The sequence below is a fragment of the Sciurus carolinensis genome, chromosome 11 (genome assembly GCF_902686445.1).
Source record: "Sciurus carolinensis chromosome 11, mSciCar1.2, whole genome shotgun sequence".
NCBI lineage: Eukaryota > Metazoa > Chordata > Mammalia > Rodentia > Sciuridae > Sciurus > Sciurus carolinensis.
The window spans coordinates 103511980-103527041 of record NC_062223.1 but is presented as its reverse complement, the minus strand read 5'-3'; the positions used below and the strand labels follow the sequence as shown (position 1 = coordinate 103527041).

General features: G+C 32.1%; 1 protein-coding gene across 1 annotated transcript in view; it reads right to left on the bottom strand.

Annotated features, from left to right (window-relative positions):
- The window catches only part of Dync2h1 (dynein cytoplasmic 2 heavy chain 1), a 374205-nt gene that overhangs the window by 331558 nt on the left and 27585 nt on the right, over positions 1-15062 (bottom strand). Inside the window, 7 exon segments of the mRNA XM_047518130.1 lie at positions 1399-1526; positions 2284-2399; positions 5749-5876; positions 7111-7339; positions 7455-7594; positions 8780-8878; positions 9795-9947. Of these exon segments, the coding sequence (XP_047374086.1) occupies positions 1399-1526; positions 2284-2399; positions 5749-5876; positions 7111-7339; positions 7455-7594; positions 8780-8878; positions 9795-9947 (993 nt within the window).

Here is a 15062-nt window from a genome sequence, read left to right as displayed (position 1 = left end):
CTGACAGAGAGACATATCAAAACAGAATTCTGAGACATCTTGCTGCTTAAAACTCAGCAATGACACCCCAATGTTCTTGGAATACAGCCTAGGATCCCTAACATGACCCAACCTTGATTCTGCCCAGTTCCCATGTTACTCCTACTTCACATATTATCTCTTATAATGTATAACAGCTTGCTGTTCCCAAGAAACTATTTTTCCTCTTACCTTTTTTGATATTACTTTTATATCTTTCCTCCTGCTTCATTGTGTTTCTATAGCTCCTCTAAACACCCTCCCTCTTACAACACACTTAAACACACACACACACACACACACACACACACACACATGCACAATCCATGAGAATAGAGCACATTTCATAGCTACACTCCAACTCCTACAACAATGCCTGGAATATATCAGATGATCCACAAGTATCTGTCAAAGAAATAAATGAATGACTATGCTTTTGCTAAATGCCATAGTTCATAATCATTCCTTCTTTAATTCTTTCTCCTAAAGGCATTATTTTATTTGCCTTTAAGCCCTCTTTTGTATCTTTCAGCCTATCACATAAAAGTTTATAATTCCTTCCACAAAGAGGTACATTTTGATGGGGTGGGGAGTAGTGATTGAGCCCAGGGGTGCTATATCACTGAACTACATCCCAAATTTTTATTTTGTTTTGTTTTATTAATTTTGAGACAGAGTCTCACTGAGTTTCAAAGGCAGGTCTCAAACTTGAAATCCTCCTGCCTCATCCTCCTGAGTAGCTAAGATTACACATGTGCACCCTCACATCAGGCAGTGTATTATTTTTATTTAACACTAAATTCACTTTATAACTTAAAGTCTATTGCATTGTAGGGACCCATAAAATATTGTTTACTGACTTGAATTATTTCTTATTCTGGCCTAAAACTATTTGAAATCATTCATAATATGTTTATAAAATTTTGCATTGCTTCTTCAGGGTTCTGACCTTCCAAATACTGTTTTTATGAATCTTTACCCCTCTTTCATACGTCTTTAATTAAAAGCTCTTCCATTATGTGTGTGTGTGTGTGTGTGTGTGTGGGTTCATAATTCAACACTAACTTCATACTTTAGCATCTTAAAATTACAATGCTGAAGGTAACAGCATAAACTATTCAAGTTTATTATTATTTTAATATGTCCCATCATAAAATAGACTGCAAATACTTCTGAAAACAATATAAACATTATTATTATTGTTTTATTATATCAACATCGCATCGAAAGGCCAAATAGCCACAGACAAGATTGATTAAATTATATGACCCTCTTTATAATGCTAACATTATATATTTCTAAATACACACACAAAAAAAATACCTAATTTAAATATCTCCAGTAGGGAAAATAATAATAATTTTAATTTGGGATTCTCACCTCTGGCTTCTGTTCCTGCAGCTTACTGTATTGTAAATTTGCATCACCTATTTCTTCCACAGACTGGGGCATAACTGTTAAGATTTCCATAGCATCAGTAACAAATGTATCAATTTTATGTAAATGAGCTGAGAGGTAACATTGAAATATAAGACATTACCACAAAAATATTCGATTACATCATTTCTAAATTAAGACATATTAGAAGAAGTAATCACTACATAAAATGCATTGAATCCTAAATTATTATTTGCTTTCATACAACAAAGTTTCAAAATATGGAATAAGCAAAATAATTTTTCCTATGAAATTTTAGATGCTTCACATTCCACTAAAATTTTTTGAAAAATAATTACAATGTATTCATTCTTGGTAAAGTTCATTAACAATTAGAAATATTTTCAGTCTTTTAAATAATATGCTAAAATATTTCAATTTGTTATTTAAAAACTTAAGGACAAAATACATTATGGCAGAAATCTCTACCTTTCTCAATAACATATGCAACAAACTGATATTAGCTCAGATGCTAAAGAAAAAAATAAGGATTTTCCAACTTTCTTTTTTGTCTGATTCTTTTTACTTATACATAGAGTTCATTTTGATAAAATTATACATGCATGGAATATATCTTATTCTAATGAGGGCCCCAGTCTTCTGGATATACACAATGGTAGGATTCACTGTGGTGTATTCATATGTGTATATAGGAAAGTCATGTCAGATTCTTTCCAGGATCTTTAAGCTATTATTTATAGAATTTTCTTCATATTATTTTCTACTTGTTTTAATTTGTAATAATTGAGATTCATATTTTATAACTAACACAGTATATGTCTCTATATCCAAAATGAAGTTAACATTAAAATTAAAAATTGTCTTTACCCTGGATGGATTTCTTCAAAGAAAGAATAAGCATATCAAATAACTTCTGGATGAGATCATCAATCACAGTCTTCACTGGGTTGCAATTAATATTTAAACAATCAACCTTGACAGAACTGAAAAATGCCAATGGATATATGTGACATGAAAAAAACTAATTAAAGAAAACAATCTCCTTAAAATGTTATAATAATTTTGCAAAAAAACATTTAAAAATATGAGACAAAAGTATTATTCTGATCTTTAAACACATTTATATTTTAGCTTTAATTAAGCAAAAAAAGCCTTACTATTTCAAAGGTTTTCACTGAACAGTTTCATTGTAACACTAACTTTTAATCAACTAATGTATCAGTTTTTTAAAATCCAGCACATTATAAATCATCGAAAATTCAACAGAATATGTCAAATATTTCAAGGTCTATCACAGCATATAATTATTTAGATATTTATAAAATAAACTCACTATACTGCAATCAAAATATAAACAATAATGATAATGAAAAGAAAAATATAAATGATAGTTATAGATTATTACAGCACTAAAATAATAAATGAAATACTATTTTATAACTATCAAAATGACAAAATAGAGTGGTTAATTTGCATTTTCAATCATGTAGGCAAAATGAGAACCCTCAGAAATGTGAGAGTATGAAATAATTCAAGCTTTGTGAAGAACAATTTATAGATCATATAATTTTAAAATAGGTATATCTTTTATTTTTTAAATGCCAACTTTAGAATTTTTCCTAAGGAAATTTTCAAGCCAGACTCCAAGACTTGTACACAATTATCTTCATCAAGGCATTAATTGTAATAGTGAAAACTAAGAAAAAAATCTAAGTGCAATAATAGCTACATTAATATATATCCATATAATTTAAAATAATATTTTTGAGGAATAGATAATAATATGGCAAAATATTAGAGAAATTGTTTTTTAAAAAGCAGGTTACAATATGATTCAAATTTCCTAAGCATATGTATGCAATGTGTTGAATGGAATTTGCCCTGCAAAGTTTCATGGGTTGGAACCTTGGCCCCCAATTATTATTTAGACAGAAATTTTCCCTTTCCAAACCACAGAGCCAGGTAAGAGCCTTAGAAATCAAGCTAGATGTATTAAGTATTAATAGTTTTATAATTTAAATATGATTTTCCTTTAAAGCTTTATTAATTTATTCTCAACCATTGACGAGCTGGAAAAGTCTAAACTAAACTGCAGTTCTTAGCCAGTTAAACATAAGTCAATTTGCCTGATAAATAAAGTTATATGATTTCTGAAATCCTGAAACATAAACAAGCATAAATCATGCTGGGTTTTGACACTTGCAGATAAATGATTTTATAAAATCAAAAAATTATATGTTATTGATTTTTTTGCTAATAAATTAACATAAAGTGACATAATTAGAGCAAAGAAATCAAAATCACTGATTGTTGAATGCTATGGACAAGACTAACATTCATCTTTCATTTGAAAATATTTATAATATGCAACTGAGATTCCATTCAGTCAAAGAGAGAACAGGAAGATATCTCATTGTATTTCAAAGATAACCACCCAAAAATCATGTGCTTTCTATACCATCTGAAATACATACTAGAATGTAACTTTTCTAGCCTTATACTTTAAAAAAATACCAATGAAATAAATATCTGTGTATGTGTTTGTATGTGCATTTATGTTCATGTTAGCTTAGATGAAAACATGTTAATTCATTAGTAAGAAATAGCAAAATGGAAAATGGACTGTAGGACAGACATTCTTTTTTTTATCTTCGGCAAGGAAGCGCAAAGAGAAAAGCTATCTACAGTAAGGGGCAAACAAATAGAAAAGGTAGCAGTGAAGTTCTTAAGTAGTTAAACATCACAAAGTTAAAGATGGAAAACAGATTAAACAAAAAGAACTCAACAAGGAAGAGAAAACCCATATGCAAGCAATACAAAAGTACTACTTATTACTTTGAACTTATATTAATGGAATTATCATTACTTTATCAAACTCAACTCCTCAAGTCATTTGTCTCTTCTCTATTCCTCATCCTTCGTTTTCCTCTAATAAATATGACTCTTAATTCTTCATAGTACTTCCTCCTCCCCATTTTGAGTGTCAAAAATTAATCTGATTAATTATTTCTGATCTTGGGATGACTGACACGTCTAGAATTTCTTTATTCTGCCATACAATTCCTTATGTCCAGACTGACCTTCCAAAAGGACCACTTTGATACATATTCCTGTGAAATCTTCAAAAGTAATCATATAAAATAAATAAAATTCAAATCCCCTAATTTAGAATGCAATACTTTCCCAAATTTGTACTTTAATCTATGTCTTTCACTATAACTTACATCATACCCTCTGTCACCTCCCATTATCATTTTTACGTCTCAAAATTCTAATTCAATTGTTACTATTCTAACAAAGCTTTCCCTGATTTTGTCCCAAAGTATGGGCATCATCACCCTCTGAATCCTCACAGTCTTAGTTCAGTCTCTAATAAAGGAATATGGACTATTCAATTTGTTATTAATGACAATTGAAACCTAACATTTATTGAACTTATACCCTGTACCACTAATTTATATGCAAATTACTAATTTAACTCACAAAATACTATAAATACTACTGTTGCATTTTAAAGCTGAAGAAATTTAGCTTTACAATTTTAATGACTGTCAAAGTCATGCAACTGGTAAGAGCTATCTAATTACTCCTCACTGCACTTGACTTATTAAATGTACTTGTCTTCCTACACTATCAGAGAGTAAAGCAACTTGATTTCAGATTCACTCTTCTTCATTTTGTACCCCTAGGAGGCACAAGATTTTGCATGTTACAAATGTTCACCAAATATTTATTATAATAAAGAATAAATGAATTAATATAAGCAATGTTATCTTCTATAGGTATAATAGATTCACTATTACATGAGGCCTTTCATGGATTGTTTACCACCAAAAGAAGTTCCAGTGGTGGAAATTTCAGATAAGTAAGGGAAACACATACTCAAGTAACTAGGTTATGAAAAACTCTTCAGAGGTTTTTGTTCACTTTTAAAGTAATACCTAAATACAGCACTATGTGGTACACTTCCTAAACCTTTCTAAAAGGAAAGAAAACAGTACAAAAGTAGGGTTAAATACCATTCATTTTGTATTCTCTAGTATGTTCTCTCCAGTAGCTTGTGATAATGCATATCACTTACTAGCTCCTAATATCAGATATGAATAGAAGTCTCTTCCCCCAGTCTTTTCTACCCAACTAGATGCCATCCAGTAGAGAATCTAGAAGGGGAACTTCTTTCATTCTCTGTAAAGTCACAACCAAATAATACTCAAATATCAAGGCAGAGATCTATAGGAAAGAACAAGCTGATTTGATTTCAATTCCAATGAATACAAAGTACCCTTACTATCCATGTCAAAAACTATTATGATACATAAGTACTAAATTAACCTTGGAAGTCGTTCTACTTCTTTCCCTTTTGTTTTCAGTGCTTTAAAGTTTCTCTCCCAATCATGTACAGTAAAAAGATGCTTGTCCACCAGAGCTTCCATATCAACTTGCCCAATTACAATCCATTCCTATTTAAAGAATAAAAACATATCATTAAAGAAACAGAACTAACAAGTTGATATTTAAAAGATTAGGATTCAACCTTCATTTAAGACAAATAAAATGAAGAAAATGTGGCCTATTCAGAAAAATGTCAATTTAAACAGATGAAAGAATGAAGAGGGGGAGAAAAAGATTTAATATGAAAATATAGTAATTATAAACTTTCTAAAGAAGTTAATAAACCCTTTCTTTAGATTCTCTTCTCAAATTAGATATACATAAAATACAAATATAAAATCACTTCTGTAAAGCCAAAACTCACTAAAAGTTATTAATCTGAAAGTAAACAGATTTACCCAATAGATTCTAGAAATTTAAAGTGCAGAAACACTGCAGAAGCAGTTAAGGAAGGAACTGAACAAATTTAGTAAAATGTCTTCAATGTCAATACAAATGAGCCATGAAATTGGGGCTTCTAACTAGAGTTAGTTGGTATGATTCACTTGAGCGGAAATGAGTAGTCATGCTCCATATAATGACTTTTTAATCACTGACAGACCACAAAAAACATATGTGGACCACATATGAAATATGATCATAAAGCCCAGGTGTGTTACAGACTACACCGTCTAGGATTCTGTAAGCACATTTTGTGACATTCACACAATGATAAATTTTATATTTACACATTCTCAGAAGGTATGCTAGTTGTTAAGCAATACACAGTTATCTTTTTTTCTTTTTTTTTTGGGGGGGGTGGCGTGGAGGCGGGGACCAGGGACTGAACTCAGGGGTACCTGACCACTGAGTCATATCCCCAGCCCTGGCTCTGAACTTGAGAGCCTCCTGCCTCAGCCTCCCGATTTGCTGGAATTACAGGCGTAGGCCACCACACCTGGCTACACAACTATCTTTAAATCGCCTTGATTTCATTAATGTTTGATCATTACCTTCAAAATATATTTTCTTCAGGAGAATTAAAATTGACACAGTAGAATCATGCCACATTTTTAGTTGGCACAACACTTTAAAAAAATCAAATACTCAAAGACAAAAAAAAAAAACAGTATAACTAGTTTTCATCTGCAGCAAAAATCTAAACTGTATAGGAATCAATAAATCAGGGTCTCTGGTTTGCCATATTTTAATTTAATGCCACACAAGATAAATTATTAACCTGTACATTTAATGTTAATTTATGTTAACCTGTACATTTAATGAAATATATAATAGAAGGAAGGAAAATTATATGTTCTGTACCTTATGTTGATGTAAAACAGCTGACAGTCTTCTAAATAAATCTTCTGCTTTGCTATAAATAGTAAGAAAACCACTTGCATTTCTATCAATCATAATAGAAAAAATAGATTCATCTCCTGCCTCACCCACTCCTTTAAACTGATTTGGAATACCAATGAATCTCTTCATTTCTCTGTAATACTTAGCCCGAATTTCTTCAAAAGGGGGCCTGAACTGTAACCGGCCCTGTCTGAAAATAAAATATAAATTTAATTACATATATTTATAATTTACACTTTAATTTAAATATACGATATCAGAAAATTATAAATTGAAAATTAAAGTGGGGTTTAAAAATATCTTACTTGTAAATTAAGTCTATATTTATTTCTGGCAGATTCTCATTAAGTGCTTCGAGGCCCATCTGATACTGATGTTCCAGAGCTTTGTATAGTTGATGGTTCCAGTGCTGCTTCCAGGCATGCATATCACTTGCTTGGAATCCCTAATATGTTGCATTAACATTTTTTTATTTAAAACTTACGTGGCAAAATAGATTTTTTTATCTAATACTTTCATGTCACATAGATTACACTTAAAATGAAAAACTTATTGTAAATATTTTAAAACATGCAACTCCTTATTTGGCACTTTTAGTGAGCAAATTTTCACAGCACCAAATATGAAAATATCTAGCTTTCATGCTTATAAATAGTATAGAAAAAGATCAGTGAAATTTAAAAATCTCGCTAATATTAAATGGATTTCATATCTGTACTTTGTTTTATAATGCAGTTACACAAATAAGGCTTATTTTGTGAGTATTTTAGTCCTTTTTAAAAATTCCCATGAAGTACAGCTCTTCTTTTCCCTGCCAACTCCCTAAATAATCTACTGAATATTTAAAAACATGAAAAATTTAAGATATTAGAGGGATAGTTTACATATTTTTTTGTTTCCATACAATCATAATTATATCAATTCAAATATTTGGGGGGTTGAACCCAGGGGCCCTTAGCCACTAAGCCACATCTCCAGTCCTTTTTGATGTTTTATTTAGAAACACAGTCTCACTGAGTTGCTTAGAGCTGGGCTAAGTTGCTGAGGCTGTCTTTGAACTCATGACCCTTCTTCCTCAGGGTCCCAAGCCGGATTACAGGTGTGTGCACCATACCTGGCCCTGGGGTTTTTCTTAAAATTCTAAAAATTGACAATTCACAATTGCTAAAAATTGCTAATTCACATTCAAGGAAGATCCCACTACCAGGTATTGTATATCATTCTCTGTGCTACTTGTTCTGTATACATCATCTTATATCAAAATGTGAATAAAACTTGAGTTTATCCACTCCCCTATAAAGGAAAAATTGTTCTATCTAAACTTAACTGTGTTCTACAGATGTCACAATCATCTAAAAGATAATTATTTAAGCGCCAAGTCAGAAAAACAACAAACTCTGAATTGAAGGATTAGACATTTCATAAGATAGAGACTGATTTTTATATTTTTAATAGAAATTCATTGTTAATTTATGGCCTTTACATGTTATTCAGTCAAAGAATTCTACATTTGATAGGAATCTATCAGCAAAGATTTAAAAGATAACCCTTATAAACTTCTCAATTCATATATTCACATTCTGAAAAGATAATATTTCAAAGTATAGACACAAAGTAAAATGTAATCTACCTGTGCTTCTACACTTGCTAAGCCAGTTCTCAGTTCTTGTAATCCATCTTTCCAACGCTGCTGCTGCCGAAGTAGATCGATATTCATAAGAACAACTACCTGTTAAAAATTAAAGCATAATGCTAGAGGTGTGGTTCAGTAGTAGAGTACTGATCTGGCATGCACAAAGCCCTGGGTTCAATCCCAGCAACACAAAAATAAATAAATAATAATAATTTATTTTTTTTAAATTGGAGCATAATAATTTCAAAGTGTTGATGAAAAAACAGTAACTTTTCTGATAAGACACTATCCTAACCAAGCAATCAAGTATGACTCAACCGATAAGAAATATTAATACCTGTCTGATATACCAAGAAAAGCTAAACAATTCCATAATATTCCTGCTAAAATTGCATGAAAAAATATATAAACCTAAATGGAGAGATACTCCACAAATAATTGATCAGTACTTATCAAAAATATCAAAGTCATGAAAAACAAGAAATACCGAAGAGGAGAAGAGTACAGAGACTCAACAACTAAATGGAAACCAAGAAACTGGATTATACTCTATAAAAGAAAAAATATATCAGTGGAAATACTTGTAAAATTCAAAAGTCTATTTCCTGGTTTTGATAACCATATTGTGATTATGTAAGCTGTTCACATCAAGGGAAGCTAAGTGAAGTGTAAATGTGAACTCTGTACTATTTTTGCAACTATAAGTCTCAAATTATTTCAAAAGTTAGATTTTTAAAATTGTGTCCTAAACAAGGCACAGAGGAACATGCCTATAATTCCAGCAGCTTGGAGGCTGAGGCAGGAGGCTCTGGAGTTCAAAGCCAGCCTCAGCAAAAGCAAGGCACTAACTAACTTAGTCAGACCCTGTCTCTAAATAAAATAAAAAATAGGTCTGGGGATATACCTCAGTGGTTGAGTGCTCCTGAGTTCAATTCCCAGTACCCAAAAAAAGAAAAAAAAATTATATCCTAATTAAGTTCATAGCTTATTCAATTGTATAAACAATATATACCTTTTCACAAAACGTAGTGTGCCATTTTCTCAGTTTTCTATTTTCAGTAGCAAGTCTTTCAGCAGCATTTTGGAGCTTTTGGATGTAACCTTCTAATTCTTTAGGATTATCCCAAGTAATTTGTGACTTTCCTCCACTCCCTGCTTTTGAATTCTATGGTATAATAAATGACATTTAGTATTTACATACATTTCTTTTTTCCAAAAGATTCAATTTTATACCATAAGCCAAATTATCCCCAACACTGACCTGCAATAAAGAAAATATAGCCTAGCCAGGTGTGATAGCACAAGCCTATAAACCCAGTGGTTCAGGAGGTTGAGGTAGGAAGATCACAAGTTCAAAGCCAGCCTCAGCAACTTAGCAAGGCCCTAAGCAACTCAGCAGGAACTTGTCTCAAGATAAAATATAAAAAGGGCTGGAATGTGACTCAGTGATTAAGCGCCTGTAGGTTCACTCCCCAGTACCACAGAAGAAAAAAAGGAAGAATATAATTTCTCATTTTGTATATTATATGGTCCAGGCAAGGCTGAGTTAGCGCTATTTCTTCCAGGGTCTCCCTCTTATAACTAAAAACCCCTACATATAACACAGCAAAGAAGCATAGGAAGATTAAATGGTAGAATGAAGAGAAGTTAGTCAAAACATTTCAGGAATTAGGCAACAACATACCTAGGTTTCCTTACTGTCTCCTATATATTCTGGATAGGTCTTTGGAGAAGACTAAAAAGCACTTCAAGAAGTATGTTCTCTTGAGACAAAAGATTAGGAAAATAGCAGCCTCATGACAGAAAATCTTGAGGAATGCCCAACCTACAGTGGAAAACACCAAAGGAAAACCACTCCCTCTTTGCAGTTTCAGTGGAACCAAATGAAGAACTGATGTTCTATTCCTACTTGTAAAAGCAGGCAGTGTTCTGATTCCCCTGCTAAGGTATTGCTGCTGGGGCTAAAGAGGACACTGAGGTTGTACACCCTGCCTGCAGGTAGTGAGACAACACAAGTAGATGCCTCACTATCACAAGATGGAGAGAAAAAGGAGGCACTGAACTTTCACTTCTCTCATCTGCAATCAAATAGTATAAATCAGTATTCCACTTTCATTAAAATGGTAACTGCAGGGTCCAGCAGGAAAAAAATATATATACCCATTCAGCCCTCAGAATGACTATTTTCTGAAGTGTGAGGATAAAATATTACCAAGTATCATAATGCCATGTCTAAATGACAGAATATAACTGAAAATCATTCATGACATTAAAATTAGGAAAACCACAACTTGAATGAGAAGATAATCAACAGATGCCAATACTGAAATTAATTTCATGTTGGAATAATCTGACATGAATTTTTAGGCAGCCATCATAAAAATACTTCAACAAGCAATAACAAATTCCCACAAACTAGTGAAAAAAAAATATTTTCAGAAAAAAATTGAAATGTATAGAACTAAAAAATACAATAACAATTAAAAAAAAAAAAACTTCTTAGATAAACCCAATAATAGAGTGAAGATATCGGAAAATATAATCAGTGAATTTAGGGACAAAGTAATAGAATTCACTTAATGGAACAAGAAAGAAAATAGAAAAAAAAAAAAGACAGAATATCAGGGAACTCTAAGATAAAATAACTAATACACATATTACTGACATCCTAAAGGAGAAGAGAAACTGAAATAGGTATACAAAGAAACAATAACTGAAAAATCTGAAATTTTGCAAAAGACCAAAACCTGAATAGGAGTGAACCTTCAAAAATATCAAACTTTAAAAATCCTATGCTGGGCCACATAATAATAAAACTTCTGAAAACTAAAGACAAAAAAAAAAAAATCTTTGAAATCTCAAAAGCAGCCAGAGAAACAAAGCATTATTTTCAAAGGAATACAAATTAGAATGACAATGAATTTCTCAACTGAAACCATGGAGACCAGCAAAAAGAAAAACAATACTTTTAAAGTGCTAAAAGAAAAGAACTGTCAGATATGAATATTATATCTGGTAAAAAAATCTTTCAGGAAAGAAGAGAAACAAACATTATCAGACAAAAAAAAAAAAAAAAAAAACTAAGAAAATTTGTCATTAGCATAGTTAAAGGAAGTTCTCTACATAAGAATAAACTGACAACCAAGGAAGCCTGGAACATCAGAAAGGAAAAAAAAAAAAAAACTGGGATGAGTAAAAATAAATAAATATAGATATAGACACACACCACACACACACACACACACACAAACTATCCTTCTCATAAGTTCCTCAAATCTTACATGTTAACTGAAGCAAAAACTCAAGACAAATTTATAAAAGTGAAAGGAGAAAGAGACCTACATAGAAGTAAGGTTTCTTATACTTTAAGTGATAAATGGTAGTGCAGAGTAAGTCCCTGAACTATATATACTAGCTAATGAAGGAATGAAATTAAATAATTATAATAAAGCCAACAGAATTATCTGTGAATTCGTTTAAAAAGCATTTATTGAGTAATTACTGCATACCACATACTGTTCTATTATTAGAGAGTATTAAAATATATAGAGTCCCTGTCCTCCAAAATTCTATACATAATGAGTGGTCAAAGCATTATAAAGAACCTTAGTGTTCTTTCCATTCTACTCGTATCTTAGTTTCATCCACTATTATGTCTCATTTAATATACACATAATATATATTTCTCAGAAGGCAATTTCAGAAAATAAGTTTTCAGAAATACGAACAAATGTTATTTTGTATATATTTATTAGGGAAGAAAAAGTTACAAAGACATAAAAAGTGAAATGTTGTTTCACATTATAAGAGAAACATTAAAATACTATACATTAAGTGAAAAAAGTTCAAAAATAATAATGATTCCCTTTTCAAAACTATAAAAGTATACATAGCAAAAGAAATTTAAAAGAATATATACCAGACTATTAAAAATGGTCATCTACTGGGCTTTTTTGTTGTTTACCTGTATTCTTAAACTTTCCATTAAACTTATTGTTATGGCTTCAATGTGAGGTGTCCCCCAAAAGCTCCCATGTCAGACAATGCAGGAAGGTTCAGAGGAGAAATGCCTGGGTTGTAAGAGTCTTAACCCAATCAGTGAATTAATCCCTAATGGGATTAACTGAAATGGTAGTGTGTGGCTAGAGAAGGCAGGAATTAGGGCATGGCTTTGGGGGTACGTATTTTGTATCTGGAGAGTGGAGTCTCTCTCTCTCTCTCTACTTTCTGATAATGGGAGCTGCTTCCCTCTGCCACACTCTTCCGCCATGATGTTCTGCCTCACCTCAAGCCCCGAGGAATGAAGCCAGCCTTCTATGGACTAAGACCCCGGAAACCATGAGCCCTCAAATAAACCTTTCCGCCTCTATAATTGTGCTGGTCAGACCATTTAGTCAGAGCACCAAAAAAGATGACTAAAATATTCATGTTATTCAAAAACTAATAATTTTTTTAAAAATTTTAAAGCATCTATGATATGAATTATATAGTTGTCAGTAAATTTTTAGCCTCAGACCTTACGTGCAGAAAGGTTAAGATTATAAATCTGACTTAAGATTATAAATTTGACTAATTTAAAAGACCTTCTTAAAATATTGGCCCTTAGCTAGCAGTATTTGGGAACTAAGATTTCTAAGAGTTTCTCCACCCTGACTGATAAGAATGATACCCAAACAAAACGGTTTATGCTAAATACTTGCTTTCCTTCTAGGAGACTAGCAGTTTGATATGACTGTGTGACCAGCCCCCAACATAAACCTGAGTTTTGAGTCTCTAATGACTTTCCTGAGGAAAAGAACATTTCACTTGTACTACAACTTGTTGCTGAGGGAATTTAACACTCCCTGTGTGAATCTACTGGGAGAGGATTCTTAGAAGCTTACATCTGGTTTCCTAGGACTCCAACCCTTGGCTAATTTTGTTTTTTATCCATTCACTGTGGATAAAATACACATAATGTCACTACACTTTATGTCACTACTATGAGTATGACTATATTCTGAGTCTTAGGAGTATACTAAGTCCTGTGACACCTAGTGAATCTCAAAATGGGGAGCAGTCTTGAGGATCCTAAACAACTAGTTATTCACTTTCAAATAAAAGAACAAAAGGGTATATTCTTCTTCTACTTATTTTTTCAAATATTTCATGTCTGATTCCGAGGTCCTTGATCCATTTTGAGTTGAGTTTTGTGTAGGGTGAGAGATAGGGGTTTAATTTCATTCTATTGCATATGGTTTTCCAGTTTTCCCAGCACCATTTGTTGAAGAGGCTATCTTTTCTCCATTGCATATTGTTGGAACCTTTGTCTAGTATGAGAAAATTGTATTTATTTGGGTTTGTGTCCATGTCCTCTATTCTGTACCATTGATCTACCTGTCTATTTTGGTACCAATACCATGCCGTTTTTGTTACTATTGCTTTGTAGTAGAGTTGAAGATCTGGTATTGCAATACCCCCTGCTTCGCTCTTGCTACTAAGGATTGCTTTAGCTATTCTAGGTTTTTTATTCTTCCAGATGAATTTCATAATTGCTTGCTCTATTTCTGCAAGGTACATCATTGGGATTTTAATTGGAATTGCATTGAATCTGTATAGCACTTTAGGTAGTATAGCCATTTTGACGATATTAATTCTGCCTATCCAGGAACATGGGAGATCTTTCCATCTTCTAAGGTTTTCTTGAATGTTCTGTAGTTCTCATTGTAGAGGTCTTTCACCTCTTTTGTGAGATTGATTCCCAAGTATTTTATTTTTTTCGATGCTATTGTGAATGGAGTAGTTTTCCTAATTTCTCTTTCTGAAGATTCATCACTTATGTATAAAAATGCATTGGATTTATGAGCATTGATCTTGTAACCTGCTACTTTACTGAATTCACTTATGAGTTCTAAAAGTTTTCTGGTAAAAGTAGGTCCAAATCTTCAACTTGTTGGCTCAGGATCAGATTTCCTTAACAGGACTCCCATAGCACAAGAAATAAAAGCAAGAATCAACAACTGGGATAGATTCAAACTTAAAAGCTTTCTCTCAGCAAAGGAAACTATCAGCAATGCGAAGAGAGAGCCTACAGAGTGGGAGAAAATCTTTGCCAATCATACTTCAGATAGAGCGCTAATTTCCAGAATCTATAAAGAACTCAAAAAACTCTACACGAAGAATACAAATAATCCAAGCAACAAATGGGCTAAGGAAATGAACAGACACTTCACAGAAGAAGATGTACAAGTAATCAACAGATATATGAAAAAAGGTTCAACATCCCTAGTAATAAGGGAAA